This window comes from Enhydra lutris, unplaced genomic scaffold (genome assembly GCF_002288905.1).
Source record: "Enhydra lutris kenyoni isolate GAN:26980312 unplaced genomic scaffold, ASM228890v2 scaffoldscaffold6, whole genome shotgun sequence".
NCBI lineage: Eukaryota > Metazoa > Chordata > Mammalia > Carnivora > Mustelidae > Enhydra > Enhydra lutris.
Window position 1 is genome coordinate 3983304 of NW_019154090.1, and position 14987 is coordinate 3998290.

The 14987-nt window shown below is 53.7% G+C and overlaps 1 protein-coding gene across 1 annotated transcript; it reads right to left on the reverse strand.

The window, feature by feature from the left end:
• Window positions 1-1548: 1548 nt before the first annotated feature.
• LOC111141694 (tubulin beta 1 class VI) lies at window positions 1549-6975 on the reverse strand. Its single transcript, XM_022494456.1, has 4 exons — window positions 6904-6975; window positions 3333-3441; window positions 2753-2863; window positions 1549-2645 (listed from the first exon to the last, which is right to left on the reverse strand). The coding sequence occupies exons 1-4, from the start codon at window positions 6958-6960 to the stop codon at window positions 1549-1551; spliced, it is 1374 nt and encodes a 457-aa protein (XP_022350164.1). The 5' UTR covers window positions 6961-6975.
• Window positions 6976-14987: the final 8012 nt, after the last annotated feature.

Genomic DNA, 14987 nt, shown 5'->3' on the forward strand with positions numbered 1-14987 from the left:
GAGAAATTATGAACTTCAAACAGTATATAGTTACATTTTCTTAATAAATCTTTTGCTTTTAGTGCTTGAGCCACAAGAAAAATCTGTTTAAAACTTTTTTTCTAAAGTGTAAATAGGGGGCATGTCATGATGCCGACGGAGGACCTCATTTTCTCTCTGTATATTTTCGTCACTTCTCACCATGCACACGTGGAGTGACGTTTCTCGAATGAGCAGCCAGTGTCATCCATCGTCCTGCTTCCTTGCTGCAGATTACAAACACGAATTGGGGAGACAAGCACCTAGTTGCCTGCAAGTAAATATTTCCTGCAGGGAGGGTCAGACCCTCTTCCCATTGCCGGCTGCCCATGGAGAGCTCAGTGGTAATTCTAGAAGGCCATTAAGACTCTTATGGCCCTGGAAGGCATGGCTGTGCGTATGTCAGAAATAGGTAAACCGTAATTAGAAAGTTATGGACGATTTGATTACACTCCTGTGTATCTGGTCCTGTCGTAATGTGAGCAGATTAAACTCGGGTAATGGTCAAAGCTGTGTCATCATGCAAACATTTATGGCAACTTCTGCAAATTAATTTGAACTGTAAAAGTTCCCTAATGAGACAGCGTCCTCCGTGAGGAGGAAGGACACTGCGACAATGCAGCAGCGGCCGAATTCCTGCATTTGAATCGTTGCCCAGCGCACCCGGTGCCCTTTCCCAAAGAGCTGAGGCTACCCAGCGCTTCCAGGTGTTTATGAATGAAAGTGAAAAGGGCATTTTGAAAGAGTCTTTACGAGGAAAACCGAAAATCGTGATTAATGAATTCCCAGAATCCAACACCCTTTAGAAACAGGGTCTACGGTACACAAACGTCTGTGCTAAAAGCTGGCTATTCAGAAATAAAGAGCAGAGGATCAGGCTTGGTGACTTTAGCCCATCACGGGTGGGGGCAGGAGTGGCCAGGTATTTTGGTGAAAAGCACTGCCACTTTTTCTTTTTCCAACCCCTTTTCCCTTTCCAGTTAGTTCGCTGACATGCCCACAAGGTCTACACGATTCACCAGTGGATGCTGACTCACACTTGCCTCGGCCGCACAGCTCCCCACGTACCAATTAGTCACCTGGCTTTCAGGAGGCCAGCGAGCATCAGGAGGTGGGATGCTGGGCAGCGCACTCGACAGAAGCTGGGGTTTGACTCTCAGCAAGGGTGCCACGCGAGGGTTCCAGGGTGCTCTCAGCGCCAGGAGAGGGTGGAGAGTGGACGTCAGCCTTGCACCCTGCGCCCACGTCCTCTTGATGCCACGCGCAGCGCTGGGCGTGCAGTCACTGCCGGAGCAGCTCCGCTAAACAAAGGCGCTGTGCTTCCCGATGAATGCACTTTGCTAATTAAAAAAACCAGTTAGTAGAGCGTGCAGCGCATAGTGAAGTCTTTGACTGTTAGCGAATGCCCGAAGGCCCCCAATGCCCCCAGCTCCCTCCCGGGTCCCGGTCCCTGCGCCCCGCGTGCGTGTGGACACCGGGTGGCCGCGGTGCACCCGGTGGGGAGCCGGCGGGCCCGGGCTGCTGCCGACCTCACAGGGCCCCACGAGGCTCGTGCGGCGCCTCTTCCGGCTCCATCTCCGCCTCCCCCGCGAGCTCCCCGTCGTCCTCCGGACCCGCTCTGGCGTCTTGCAGTTGCTGGTACTCCGACACCAGGTCGCGGATGTCGCTCTCGGCCTCGGCGAACTCGCCCACGTCCATGCCCTCGCTGGTGTACCAGTGCACGAACGCCCTCCGCCGGAACATGGCCGAGAAGCGCTCCGCCACGCGGCCGAGCAGCTCCTGCACGGCCGTGCTGTTGCCGATGAACGTGGCGGCCATGCTCAGCCCCGGGGGCGGGATGTCGCACACGGCCACCTTGACGTTGTTGGGGATCCACTCCACAAAGCAGCCGCTGTGCCGCGTCTGCACGCTGAGCATCTGCTCGTCCACCTCCCTGGTGGACATGCGGCCGCGGAAGATGCAGGCCACCGTCAGGTAGCGGCCGCGGCGCGGGTCGCAGGCGGCCATGGCGTTGCGCGCGTCGAACACCTGCTGCGTGAGCTCGGCCACCGTGAGCGCGCGGTACTGCCGGCCGCCGCGGCTGGTGAGCGGCGCGAAGCCGGGCGTGAAGAAGTGCAGGCGCGGGAAGGGCACCATGTTCACGGCCAGCTTGCGCAGGTCGGCGTTGAGCTGGCCCGGGAAGCGCAGCGACGTGGTGACGCCGCTCATGGTCAGGGACACCAGGTGGTTGAGGTCGCCGTAGCTGGGCGCGGCCAGCTTGAGCGTGCGCAGGCAGATGTCGTAGAGCGCCTCGTTGTCGATGCAGAAGCAGGCGTCGGCGTGCTGCGCCAGCGGCGGCAGGGACAGCGCGGCGTTGTAGGGCTCCACCACCGTGTCGGACACCTTGGGCGACGGCAGCACGCTGAAGGCGTTCACGATGCGGTCGGGGAAGTCCTCGCGGATCCTGCTCAGCAGCAGCGTGCCCATCCCGGACCCCGTGCCGCCGCCCAGCGAGTGCACCAGCTGGAAGCCCTGCAGGCAGTCGCAGGCCTCGCTGGCGCTGCGCACGGCGTCCAGCACGCGCTCGGCCAGCTCGGCGCCCTCCGTGTAGTGGCCCTTGGCCCAGTTGTTGCCGGCCCCAGAGTTACCTGCGCCGAGGGAGGCCGCTTACCGGGCTGGTGGGGGCGGGGTGGGGGGGGTACCACGAGGAGGCACCCGCCCCTCCTCCCGAGGGACCCCTGCCGGGACAGCCTACCGTAGATGAAGCTGTCCGGATGGAAGAGAGCTCCCAGTTTGCTGGATCGGATGCTGTCCATCGTCCCGGGCTCCAGGTCCACCAGCAGCGCCCGCGGCACATACTTCTTACCTGTATAGAAAAGTAGGAAGAAGTCAGCAAACTGGTGTTTTTCTAGAAGTTAATGTTTCATCAAAACAGAACCTTGTGATCCCTGTCGGGAGAAAGGTATTTCTAGAAGAAAGACATCTGAAGTAGTACCCTTGACCCCAACAAGTGCACAGATCTGTAAGATACTTTGGAAATACGTTATCCATCAGTTTCCGTGCTGCTGTGTTGTCTCGCCAACGACCGAGACCCTGCCTCCGCTCGAAGTGATGCCAGTTTTCATTTAAGATTTTCATCTAAACAGGAAGGTTGGTGCTTGGGCAGCGGGGGTTAAGACATGTATCTAAACCACTCAGTGCCTTCTTCCCCGGGCCCTTGCCCCACACCGGCCCCGGGGACCCGCCAGTCTTAGGATCCCGCTGTACCTCCTGGACCTCACCCCGCCCGGGCTCCCGGGGCAGGCGAGCACCGCCAGCAGAGCACCGCGTCCTACCATGGGCCTCGTTGTAGTACACGCTGATCCTCTCCAGCTGCAAGGCACAGTCCCCGCAGTAGCTCCCGGCCACGTCGATCCCGTGCTCCTCGCCAATCACCTCCCAGAACTGAAAGCAGCAGGAGGGGAGGTCCGTGTACGGAGGGACCCCGGAAAGGGGCAGGAGGGTACCCGTGAGCCAGCGGATTGACCGGAGCGACAGGAAGGGAGGGCTGCTGGGCCTGCCCCGAGGGGTCCCTCTGACCGCCCCTTCCCCAGACGCGCCTTCAGGCCCGATTTGTCAGTGCCCGCTCCACGCGGTAACGTGCTCTGGCTGCCAGTAAACATGAACATGAGGACTGTGTTTTATACCCACCTGAATGCCTTAAATAAAATGCCAACACACCAAATATTAAATTGGATTTTGCTCCTACTAAATGGAGGCTGTGGTAGACATTAAAGCTGTCGTTTTACAACTCGCATCAGACCGGGTGTCTCTAATTTCTCCTTCTAGTGCTTCAAGCTAGTACAGTATAGGTCCCGTTAAATGAAAACAGACTGAATTCTTATCTGATCTCACAATAATATCTCCTTCACTTGGGGATTTATTTTCATGCAGTTTTCCAAAAAGCCCATAACTGGGACATCCGGGCCCAGGTTTTAGCCACGTGCGTTTTTCATGATCAGGTCGGCACACAAGTCCGATGATACACAGCTCTTCCGACTGTTGGGAACGTATGACACATTCAGTCACACATACAGTATTTATTAACACAGCTGTGTGCACAGCTCTTAACATGGAAACAGTTTCTGAGATGGCCCCTTCCATTGCCCTAGAGAAGGACATATTCAAGTGCAATGAAAATATATTCATTTATGTTAAAATCCCCCAGGGTGTTTTCCCAGCCATATCTTAGAAGTGATGGCCCTGCTCTGGCCATGGTCTCATTAACCAGACTCTATTTTATAGTAAATTACCAGCACTGTTCAGGATCTGAAAGAATAAATTTGGGGCACCTGGGTGGCTCGGTCGTTAAGTGTCTGCCTTCGGCTCGGGTCATGATCCCAGGGTCCCGGATCGAGCCCCGCATTGGGCTCCCTGCTCAGCAGGGAGCCTGCTTCTCCATCTCCCACTCCCCATGCTTATGTTGCCTCTCTCACTGTGTCTTCTATCAAGTGAATAAATAGAATCTTTTTTTAAAAATCCTCTTTAAAAAAAAAAGAATAAGTTCTCTAACACCACAAACTAAATGTCTCTCACAGTTCTTATGGCCCCAAATAATAAGTCACCAGGGCTCTAAGGACCAGACAACAGGATGCCAGAGGAAAAGCTAAGACCCTATCTGGACGCTGCACTTCCTCTCCCACGCCTCCCTCCCGATTATCTTCCCACTTCAGAGTGCCGGGGCTGGTGCCTCCCACTTCTCTCTGTGTTCCACTTAGGAACATCTCATCACCGCAGCTCAGAAAGACAGCAACTTCTTTTCAAGCAGTGATATTCTTTGCCCCAGGTCTTAAACACCTAGTTTTAGTTTTTTAGACTAGTTTTTCAAAGCCGCCTTATTCCCAATAGCTGAAAGTTGGAAACAACCCATGTGTCCACTGACAGATGCGTGGATAAACAAAGTGTGGCCTGTCCTCGCAATGGACTGTTACTCAGCCGTGAAAAGGACGGGCATCTGGACACAGGCTGCAGTGTGGCTGAGCCTTGAGGACATAATGCTCAGTGACACAAGCCAGACACAGAAGGGCAGATACTGTGTGATGTCACTTCTATGAGGCCCCTAGAAGAGTTCAGATTCGGGGGTCCCTGGGTGGCTGAGTAGGTTGGGCATTTGACTTTTGATTTTGGCTCAGGTCATGATCTTGGGGTCATGGGATAGAGCCCCGTGTTGGGCTCTGGGCTGGACCTGGAGCCTGCTGGAGCTTCTCTCTCCCTCTGCCTTTCCCCCCACAGCCCCACCTTCCACTCACACTCTCTAAATAAGTAAATAAATTTTTTAAAAATTCAAATTCTTAGACAGTAGAAGGATGGGTGCTAAGGGCTATGTGTGTGGGGGGGAATGGAGAGTTAGTATTTAATGGGGACAGAGTTTCAATTTTGCAAAAGGAAAGGCATTTTGGAGACTGGATGCAGAACATTGTGAAGATACTTAACAGTATTGAACTGTACACTAAAAAATGACGAAGGCGATGAATTTTATGCTGTTGTTTCACCACAATTTTTAAAATATAATTTTTTAAAGATTTATCTATTGGGGCGCCTGGGTGGCTCAGTGGGTTAAAGCCTCTGCCTTCGGCTCAGGTCATGATCCCAGGGTCCTGGGATCGAGCCCTGCGTCGGGCTGTCTGCTCAGCAGGGAGCCTGCTCCCTCCTCTCTCTCTGCCTATTTGTGATCTCTTTCTGTCAAATAAATAAATTAAATCTTCAAAAAAAAAAAAACCTTTAAAAAATTTAACTGTTAACTTTAACTTTAATTAAATTTAATGCAATTACAACTTTTTAAAGATGTATTTATTTGTTTGTATTTATTTACTTTAGAGAGCAAGAGTCGGGGCGGGGGGAGGGCAGAGGGAAAGAAGGTTTCAAGCAGATTCCCTGCCGAGTGCAGAGCCCATGTAGGGCTCCATCCCATGACCCATGAGATCATGACCTGAGTCAAAACCAAGAGTCGGATGCTCACCGACTGAGCCACCCAGGTGCCCCAGTGCAATTGCATTTGTAATGCCGTTCCTACTAGTGAAATTTTGAAATGGCAAAGGGAACCATCAGATGGCTGTTAACACAGTACAAGTGTGTAAAACTAGGGTTGAAATTTGGGTAGGAGATCTGTTGGGCTGTGTCAGCCGCTGAATCCGGCACCGTGTACAAAAATTTGGGTGGGGAGGAGACACACTCATGTATATTCCAGAGAGCGCATATTCATTATTTTGGTGACTACACCCTAAAACGTTTAGAGTTAGCTCTTTAGTCTCTGATAGCTTACTGAGTGGGACAGATGTGGATCTCTTCAAACTTTGTAACATAAACAAGGGAGGCGATGGAAAGGCATCTTAGCGATATCATGTAAAAAGTTGCCCAATAGGGGTGCCTGGGTGGCTCAGGTCATGATCGCAGGGTCCTGGGATCGAGCCCCGCATCGGGCTCTCTGCTCAGCGGAGAGCCTGCTTCCTCCTCTCTCTCTGCCTGCCTCTCTGCCTACTTGTGATCTCTCTCTGTCAAATAAATAAATAAATAAATAAATTTTTTTTTTTTTAAGTTGCCCAACAAACTTTAGGAAACTGTTTTGGGACAAACTACCACCTTTCGATATGAAAGTTCATTGTTAAGGTTGTGAAAGTAAACAAGGTTCCCCCGTACGTGGCCTAGGTGGCATGGCGATAAAACTGACATGAATTCGGTTAACCCTTGTAGCCTGTGCCACCTCCTGCGTCTCCTTCACCGTGGCCATCGGTCAACGAAGCCAAGTGTTCAGCGAGTGCATGCGATCTCCTGGGCCTGCCGCCCTCCCCGCTGACTGTGGATGTGTTCTTAGCTGGCTGCCCCCAGGGACCGTAAGAAAGCTAGACCTAGTAATCACACTTTCCTTACCTTGGCTCCGATCTGGTTCCCGCACTGGCCGATCTGAATGTGTACGATTTCACGCATCCTTGCGTCCAAGTGTAAGGTCTTCACGAACCGTCAGTCTCTGGGAGAGCCGCCCTTGGCCGGTGGGAGCCCAACTCGACTCTGGTCACCGCAGTGAAGGGACCAGCTGAGCAAGCTGGTCCCAGTGGAACTGACCCAAGGGTGTGTCCACCACCCAGAGGCCCAGCCTCTGCTCTCTTCTGCTCTCTGCCTGTCACCCTGGTGAAGGGGTGTCTCTTCCTCTCCCAATACAGATTATTGCCTAGTCACTTCCTAGACTTCAAGACCAAAGGCTGCCTCTATGCACAGAGCCTGGAGGTCTCACACCAGGTGTGCTGCGGCAGACTCTGGGCTCCAGCATCGGCTCGGGACTCCCAGATGATGGGGCTCATGGCGTGACAACCAAGCCACAGCTCCCAGCTCGTGGGGTGACAGGACCACCTCCAGAGAGCGCTCCCTGAGCCGGCCAGTTGTGTTATTAGGAACCCTCTGTCTAAACTCACTGGCTGACAGATGAGGCCATGACATCCCAACGCGTGAAGTGACTTCATCGTCACACGGCCTGTGAGAGACATCCCTCCCCACTTTAGACCCGGCCATGGCTCCCGTGTCTTCAACTCTGTTTCCTGAGGGGTGGTCTCACGGTCACTGGTAGCACTGAGCTGTCCTCTGGGGGAACATGGGTGGACAGTTTTTATTTTTATGTTGTCTACTTTCATGTTAACAGGGAAAAAAAATTAGTATTTATAATAGTAAAATGTTAAGATTTTTTTTTTTAATTTATTTATTTCACAGACAGAGATCACAAGTAGGCAGAGAGGCAGGCAGAGGGAGAGAGAGGAGAAAGCAGGCTCCCTGCTGAGCAGAGAGCCCGATGCGGGGCTCGATCCCAGGACTCTGGGATCATGACCTGAGCCGAAGGCAGAGGCTTTAACCCACTGAGCCACCCAGGCGCCCCAATATAATAGTAAAATGTTAATGAGAGAAAGTTTCCTTTGAACTTGGCCAAAGTTGTAAAGGCACGTGTGATTCTTCAGCATTGGGGAAGAAAGCTGTCAAGAGACAATCTCAACTCCACGGCTCACCTTCAAGGCCTTTCCCAGCGTGGCCCCGCACTTCCCCTCCAGCCCCTTTCCCGGACTTTGGTCCTCAGAAAGCCGGTGCTGTCAGGGCCCCCGATGCCTCCACTCTGGGCCGTCAACAGGTTTGGGGCCAGCTGCCTGCACCTTCGCACCAGCGTGGCTCTCCCCCTGCCCCAACAGGCACCTGCTTCTCCAGGCCTCTCTCCAGTGTTTGCCAAGCTCCCTGGGCCCCCACCCTCGGAACAGCTCCAGATAGGCACCTGCTGTGTGCCGAGCACACACTGGGAGCCAGGGATATGGAAATGAAGGAGACTGACGGGACACGGGCCCCCAGGGTGTGGATTCCAAGGCAGGACTGCAGGCACTCGGACCTGAGTCCCTGGGCGCTCCCTCCCCTGACTCTGACTGAACGGACGGGTGAGGCGGCTGAGGGGTCCGCCCTGCCCATCATCACCCTGAATGACAGGCAGCTCCTAAACCCCGTGCACTTTCCACAGGCCTGGTGAGGCCCAGGATGGGAGGTCAGTGATCCAGACCGGAAAGTCACTAACTGCTCTGTAGTAGCCTTTTTACTGGAAAAGAGCCTCCACTTTTCCCAAAGGAGTTCAGGTACAGAGTGAAAGGCGCTGGAGTGTTCCTGCAGGAGAAAACCAACGTGGGGAGGAAGGACTTTGTCCCGTGGGCGCCAGCCCAGGGCTGCTCCTGTCCACTGTCCAGTGACCTCATGGGCCACATGCAGAACGAGAGCTCCATGTGAGCCTGGGTCGGGGACACAACCAGGGTAGAAGTTGTCATATGGGACACGACCAAGACAGCTGCGAAATTTGAGCATAGATCTTGTGGATTAAATAATCACATTGTATCCACATCGTATTTCCTGAATTTGATCATGGCTGGGTTACACAAGTGGAAATTCTTCTTTTCAAGAGATAGTAGGAAATATTCAGGGTCAACAGTCCCCTTGCCCGCAGCTTGCTGGCAAACCGTTGGGCAAGAACAGTAACAATGTGATGAATGTGGAGAGACGGGTTAAGCGAATGCGGCAAAATGTTAATAATTGGTGCATCTTGTGGCAAAATGGTAACAATTGGTGCATCTTTGCAAACGCAGTGCGAGACTGATACTCTCGCAACATCTCTGAGTTTGGAATGTTTTTCTACTCCAATCTGAATGACCACATGATTACACCTGCTTCTGGTCCAAACCCCCACCCCACCCCACCCCACCACGACCTTAAAGAGAAGAAAGTGTCAATTCAAGAGGAAGAAATGTGCATGTACCTAGCAGGATTTTTTTTTCACAAGTTAAATAAATACATACACAGAATAAACCTTTCAGCTTCCATGACAGTAACCCCCTCACCCCACCCCGACCTCCGCCTCTTTGCCTTCCCTCTGGCCCCTCACCTTCCCTCCCGGCACCCCCACCGCCCGGCTTGTCAGATCCCGGGTGGGAGCCCCGGGCTGGTGCCAGAACCTAGTTTACAACTACCGCACGGGGCTCCCCGTGTTTGCTAATTACGAATCCTCACGCCTTCTCTCCCCGAGGCCCGGGAGCTGCCCGTGTCCTTTCACCTTTGCGTCCCCAAAGTGCCTGATACAGGAGAGGGCCTCGGGGAATTGCTGGGTGCGCACCCGTAGCTGCGCCGGGCCGAGCAGCCTTGCTCAGGGTGGCAAGTTTTCTTAAAGCCAAGAATGTATTTATTCACGAGTGTGCCCTGACGGGGGGGCGGGGGGGCATGGTGCCTGAGGACTTTTTTCTCTGGCCCCTAAGAGGAGGTCCAGGCTGAAGGTATAAACTGTTCCAAGAAAGCTGGATGTCGGGAACGGACTGCAGATGGGGCGACGGCGTGAGCTCTTACCGGGAGCCGCGGCTGGCTGGGCTGCTGAAAGGGGCATTTTTGACCTTCCTGTGTTCATTCTTTGCTGTATGAGTGGGATCTAGTGTGTTGGGGGTCCCCACAGCCCCTGCCAAACCTCCACCCTGGAGCACATTCCTCTTGGTCATCTTAGTTTGCTCAGGGAGGGAAAGGGCCAGATTTCCAGATGGGCGCTTAAAAGGTTTTTCTGTTAATGGGGCAGTTGGGGAAAAAAAAAAAAAAAAAGGTGGAGGGGGAAGAGAGGAGAGGAACCCTGTTTGCTTTGATTCCCGGCTCCACGGGCAATGTTGACTCAGTCTGGGTGGCTGTCCACTGTGAGGGGCGGGACAGGTCTGGTCAAGGAGGCTTAGCAGCCCCAGCCACTCAGGGAGGTCCACCTCCTCCGGAAACTTGAATTTTCCCAGCTGTCAAATGAGATGATGGCCCTGAGTCTCAGGCTTGCTGGGAAGACAGAGCATGCCAGGGGTGAGCCCCCGATACCCCTTTGCAGGCAGTGTTTTTCACATGGGCTTTGCAGGACGGAAGCAGATGTGTGGACAGCCCCACTCACTGGATACCTAGGAACCTACCGTGTGTCAGAGCCCAGAGCGCTGTGCTCGGGCATCGGAACTGTGTGGACAGAGCAGAGGGGCAAGGAATGGGTCCACACCATCTCTAGTCTGTTGTCCTCATTTACCAAGGGACCTGCTCCCCGGAGGAAGGAGCTCTCCTCTGCCTGCCAACTAGCACAAGCCAGGGCAGTGCCGGAGGTACGTGCCTTTCCTAGACCCAGAGAAATGGTCCCTTTCCGGGGAGCAGGTAAACTGTCCCTTGAGAGACCGGCCTTCCTCAGGGTCTGTTCTCAGCCAGGCTGGTGACCGCAACCCTGAACTGCAACAAGGAATTAGAGGCGGCCGTCTGTGATGAGAGGTAAACTCCTTTTCTCTCCACGAGGAAGGACCGTGGCAGAGGCAGGTTGGGAATGAGTGCTCAGGGCTGATTTAGTGAGCACTGCCCAAGAAGGCAGAGGGCAGGAGCGAGAGCTTCCCTGAGTGGGCATGATGCTGCATGATGAGGACACCGGGGTGAGGAAGAAGGACAACCAGGCTCACCCTTTGCAGAAACACCGTCTCTCCCCTGGCGGGCTGTGGCCGTCCGTCTATGAGAAGACGGTGGGAGCGAGCCTTTTCCTGCACAACACTTGGCTCTATTATGGGAACAGGAGGAAGATGATAAGGAAAACCAAGTGTCACCCAGAAACCCGAAATCGGCTGCTTGCAGACTTCCCCCAGGAGCTGTCCCTCAGTGGTCAGACGGAGCTCCCCCACCTCCACTGGGCAAATGAAATATAATTACGAGAAAAACAGAGGACTCAGAGATTTCATTGATTTCATCCGCCCCTGATTCTTCTACTTCTGAGTGCACCAAAGTTCCTTGAATAACTCAGAGAAGATTGTTGAATTATAGTGTTTGCTTGTGATTCAGAAGCAGAAATTTTTCCAAATGTCTTAGCAAGAAACTGACATCTGAGGGGCCATTATGAGTGAGTCAGCGGGTGTGGGCAGACCATCAGATGAGCTGAGCTCTACTCTCGTGTACTCTGCCCCGCTGTTCTCTTACTGTACAAGAAAGTTCTGGGAGGATGAATAAGTAAGTGCAGGAGCAAAGACCTCAGAAGGTGTTGCTGGTTTTCCCTAAGCAGAGCTGCCGGGCCACACGCAGGTCAGAGCCCCACCCCCCGGCGCAGCGCTCTGTCCCACCCCCACCCCGTGGACCCGCTGGGCTGCCCTCCTCTACTTCCCAGCCAATGTGTGAATGCTGTGCCCCCCTCTGCGGGACACCTAGAGTCCGCGTCCCAGGCCGCGGGCATCTCCGGTTTGCAGGAGGAGCGCGCACAAGCTCGAGTGCGCACCGCTGCCACGCAGGGCTGATGGGACGCATTAACCTTTTCCACCGCATCTCTCCCGTCTCCCAAAGTGTGCGGCTCCTGATAAGCAATGTGCTGTGGCGGGAACAGAGATAAGCAAAGTAATAGTTCACTACCTGGAGCTGAAATCAAACATAAATATATACTTTTTGAAGCCCGGTGTTTGTCCAAGAAACCCCTGTTGTAAAGTCTCAGAAATCCATCTGTTTACCCTACAAATATTGGCTGAGTACTATTTGGGGGCTCGAGGGACCTTGGAGGAGTGGGAGGTTTGGGCCCTGCACCCCAGGGACACGGTGCAGGACAGAACCACCCCCTTCCAGTTGGCCTTTGCCAAGTTCTTGGTCATCTCACACGCACTGCCCCCTCGGGCCTGCTCTTGAGCAAGGCGATGGCTCTCTCCTTTGTGCAGTGGAGTCTAAGTTTTGGGGAGGGAAAGGGCAAGCTCAGATCCCAGGATAACATGGCAGAACCAGAGACAATCACAGGTCGTCGGACCCTGACATTGAGAGGTTCACGCCGAGGAGTCAAGAAGTGGGCTGACCAGATGGCCTCCAGCTGGATGTCCACGGGGTCCAGACTGCTCAGCTCACCTCCCTCCTCGCCTCTGGTCTGTAAGTGCGTTGGTCCCCTAGCCCCATCTCCCAGGTATGTGGCCCCACCTGTCCACTCTCCCTGCCCCTCTGGGAGCATCCCTGCCAGCTCTCCCATCTGTGACCGCAGGAGCCCCTACAGCATCCCCCTGGCTCACCCGGCCTCCTTCCATTTGTCCCTCCCCGTGGTCACCAGAGGGATTGCATGAAACAAAACTCAGACCTTGTCCACTGCCTCCTGCGGAATGAGCTGTGCCCAGGATAAAACCAACCCTCTCCGCCCTCTTGCCACAGCAGATGTGTGGTTGTTCAGACCTCTGATAGGAAGACACCTCTCAAGGGCACACAGAGGGGGCGAAGGAGAGCCAGATGCAGGCCTACCCTAGAGAGGAATGGAGAGAGAGGTGGGCAGAATAGGGCAGGCAGTGTGCGAAGTATGGCCTGGATTGTAAAGCTCCAAGCTGTGGTTCCCTACAGTTGCGAGGTCTGGGAGGGACATTTAGGGTCCTGTTTGCTCTACAGTGACTTCCCTGCCTACCTGCTGGCCAGCCATCTCCGCTGCTGTGCCCCCCATCGGCTTCTTCCAGCTGATCATGCTTATCCTTGTGTGTGTGTTTCAAAGCCTTCGCATACATTCTTCCTTTTGTTTTAAAAGTCCAGCATTTTCCATGGCTATGTCCTCATCATTCAATCCCAACTCCTTGGAAATGTATAAGAATTGTCCCTGACACACCTGCACCCCAGTGTCTAGCAGTAACATCCCCCACAGCTCAGAAAGAGCCCAGATGTCCCTCAACAGGTGAATGGAGAAAGATGTGGTATATGGGGTGCCTGGGTGGCTCGGTCGGTTGGGCATCTGCCTTCAGCTCAGGTTGTGATCCCAAGGTCCTGGGTTCAAGCACCGCATCGGGCTCCCTGCTCAGTGAGAAGCCTGCTTCTCAGGCTCCCTCTGCCACTCCCCCTGCTTGTGCTCTCTCGCTCTGTCAAGTAAATAAATAAAATCTTAAAAAAAAAAAAAAGAAAAGAAAATACGGTGTGTACACACGCACACAATGGAATATTATGCAGCCGTCCATAAAATGAAATCTTGCCATTTGCAATGACGTGGATGGAACTACAGGGCATTACGCTGAGTGAAATAAGTCTGTCAGAGAAAGACAATTATCATATGATCTCTCTGATATGAGGAAGATGAGTGACAGGGCGGGGGGGTGGTTGTGGGAGGTAAGGAGGGAAAAAATGAAACAAGATGGTATTGGGAGGGAGACAAGCCATAAGAGACTCTTAATCTCACGAAAAAAACTGAGGGTTGCTGGGGGCAGGGAGGGATGGGGTGGCAGGGTGGTGGACATTGGGGAGGGCATGTGCTATGGTGAGCGCTGTGACTTGTTTAAGACTGATGATTCACAGACTTGGACCCCTGGGGCAAATAATACATTGTATGTTAATAATTAAAAAACTAGACTAGAATTAAAATAAAAATATATATAAGTATAAAAAAAGTAACAGGGAAACAGGTGAAATTAGTTTTAAATATGTTATATGTTATTTAACCCAATAAACCCCAAATATGATTCTTAATATGTAATAAATTAACAGTAATAGTAAATCAATAATGAAATAATTATGTAAACAAACAAAAAGAACTGTCCCAGACCAAACTCCCCAGAGGGTGGTCTGTCCCCAGCATTGCTCTATGGGACTCAGCACTGCTGTGTTCCCAGGCCTGGGACAGTGGTCGAGCACAAACTGGGAGCTCAACCAGTGTTGGCCAACCACCCGACTGGAGAGAGCGAGCGGATTTGACCCGGTGAATGCCCAAGACCCCTCTGGTCATGGGCCGCTCCTGATGGCCATAGGCGACCTGCCCAGCAACTCTGATGCATTCTCAAGGTGTGGCTGCGGGTCAGCCCCTCAAATGTGACCCAGGGAGCCACGTTTCCTCCCAAGCAGACGTGTGCAGCCGGGAGAGGCTGTGGTGGTGATGACGTTCAGGGACAGTGGCAGGAGAGGCCGCATGTGCCCCTCACTACCCCACGGAAAGGCCTTGGCCGCAAAGGCGTCTGGCAAGCGACAGGAGTGCGGCTGGAGAGGGCTGCGGCCGGCAAGGAGCCAGGGCGCCCGGCAGAGCCAGACTTGTCCGCGTCCGCCACAACCAACGCGCCGTCCAGGACGTGGCCAAACGCAGGAGTGTGGAATAATAGGAAATGTGTGCGGCTTGGCGGGTGGGAGCCAGACAACATGGCACAGCAGGAGGAAAGAAAGGATTTGGAGGCAGCTCCGCAATAAACGAAAACTCGTCTCGTGTTGTTCTTCTTCGGGGTGAGAGCGGGGCCAGCCCTGGTCTGACCGTGGGGTCTGCATACTCTTCGCCTCAACGAGGGGGGGGATCACCCTTATTTTTAGAAATGAATTTTTGTGTTGGGGCGTTGGGTCGCGCGTTTGCCAGGAGACTTTATGGGGTGAAGAGAAAAGGACTGACACCTGCCCCCCACAGGCCTCCTGTCCGTGGACAGCAGGTCCCTGGAGCCTGTCTTCCCACCCGTCAAACAGGGCGCGAGCCTCCCACCTCACCTCCACAGGGTCGG

Excerpts from the sequence above, each read along its gene's own strand:
- LOC111141694 (XM_022494456.1), bottom strand. The coding sequence starts at position 6,960 with ATGCGTGAAATCGTACACATTCAGATCGGCCAGTGCGGGAACCAGATC. Across the intron at positions 2,864-3,332 it reads GTACTACAACGAGGCCCATG|GTAAGAAGTATGTGCCGCGG; the intron begins GTAGGACGCGGT and ends TTTTCTATACAG. Across the intron at positions 2,646-2,752 it reads TCCGGACAGCTTCATCTACG|GTAACTCTGGGGCCGGCAAC; the intron begins GTAGGCTGTCCC and ends CCCTCGGCGCAG.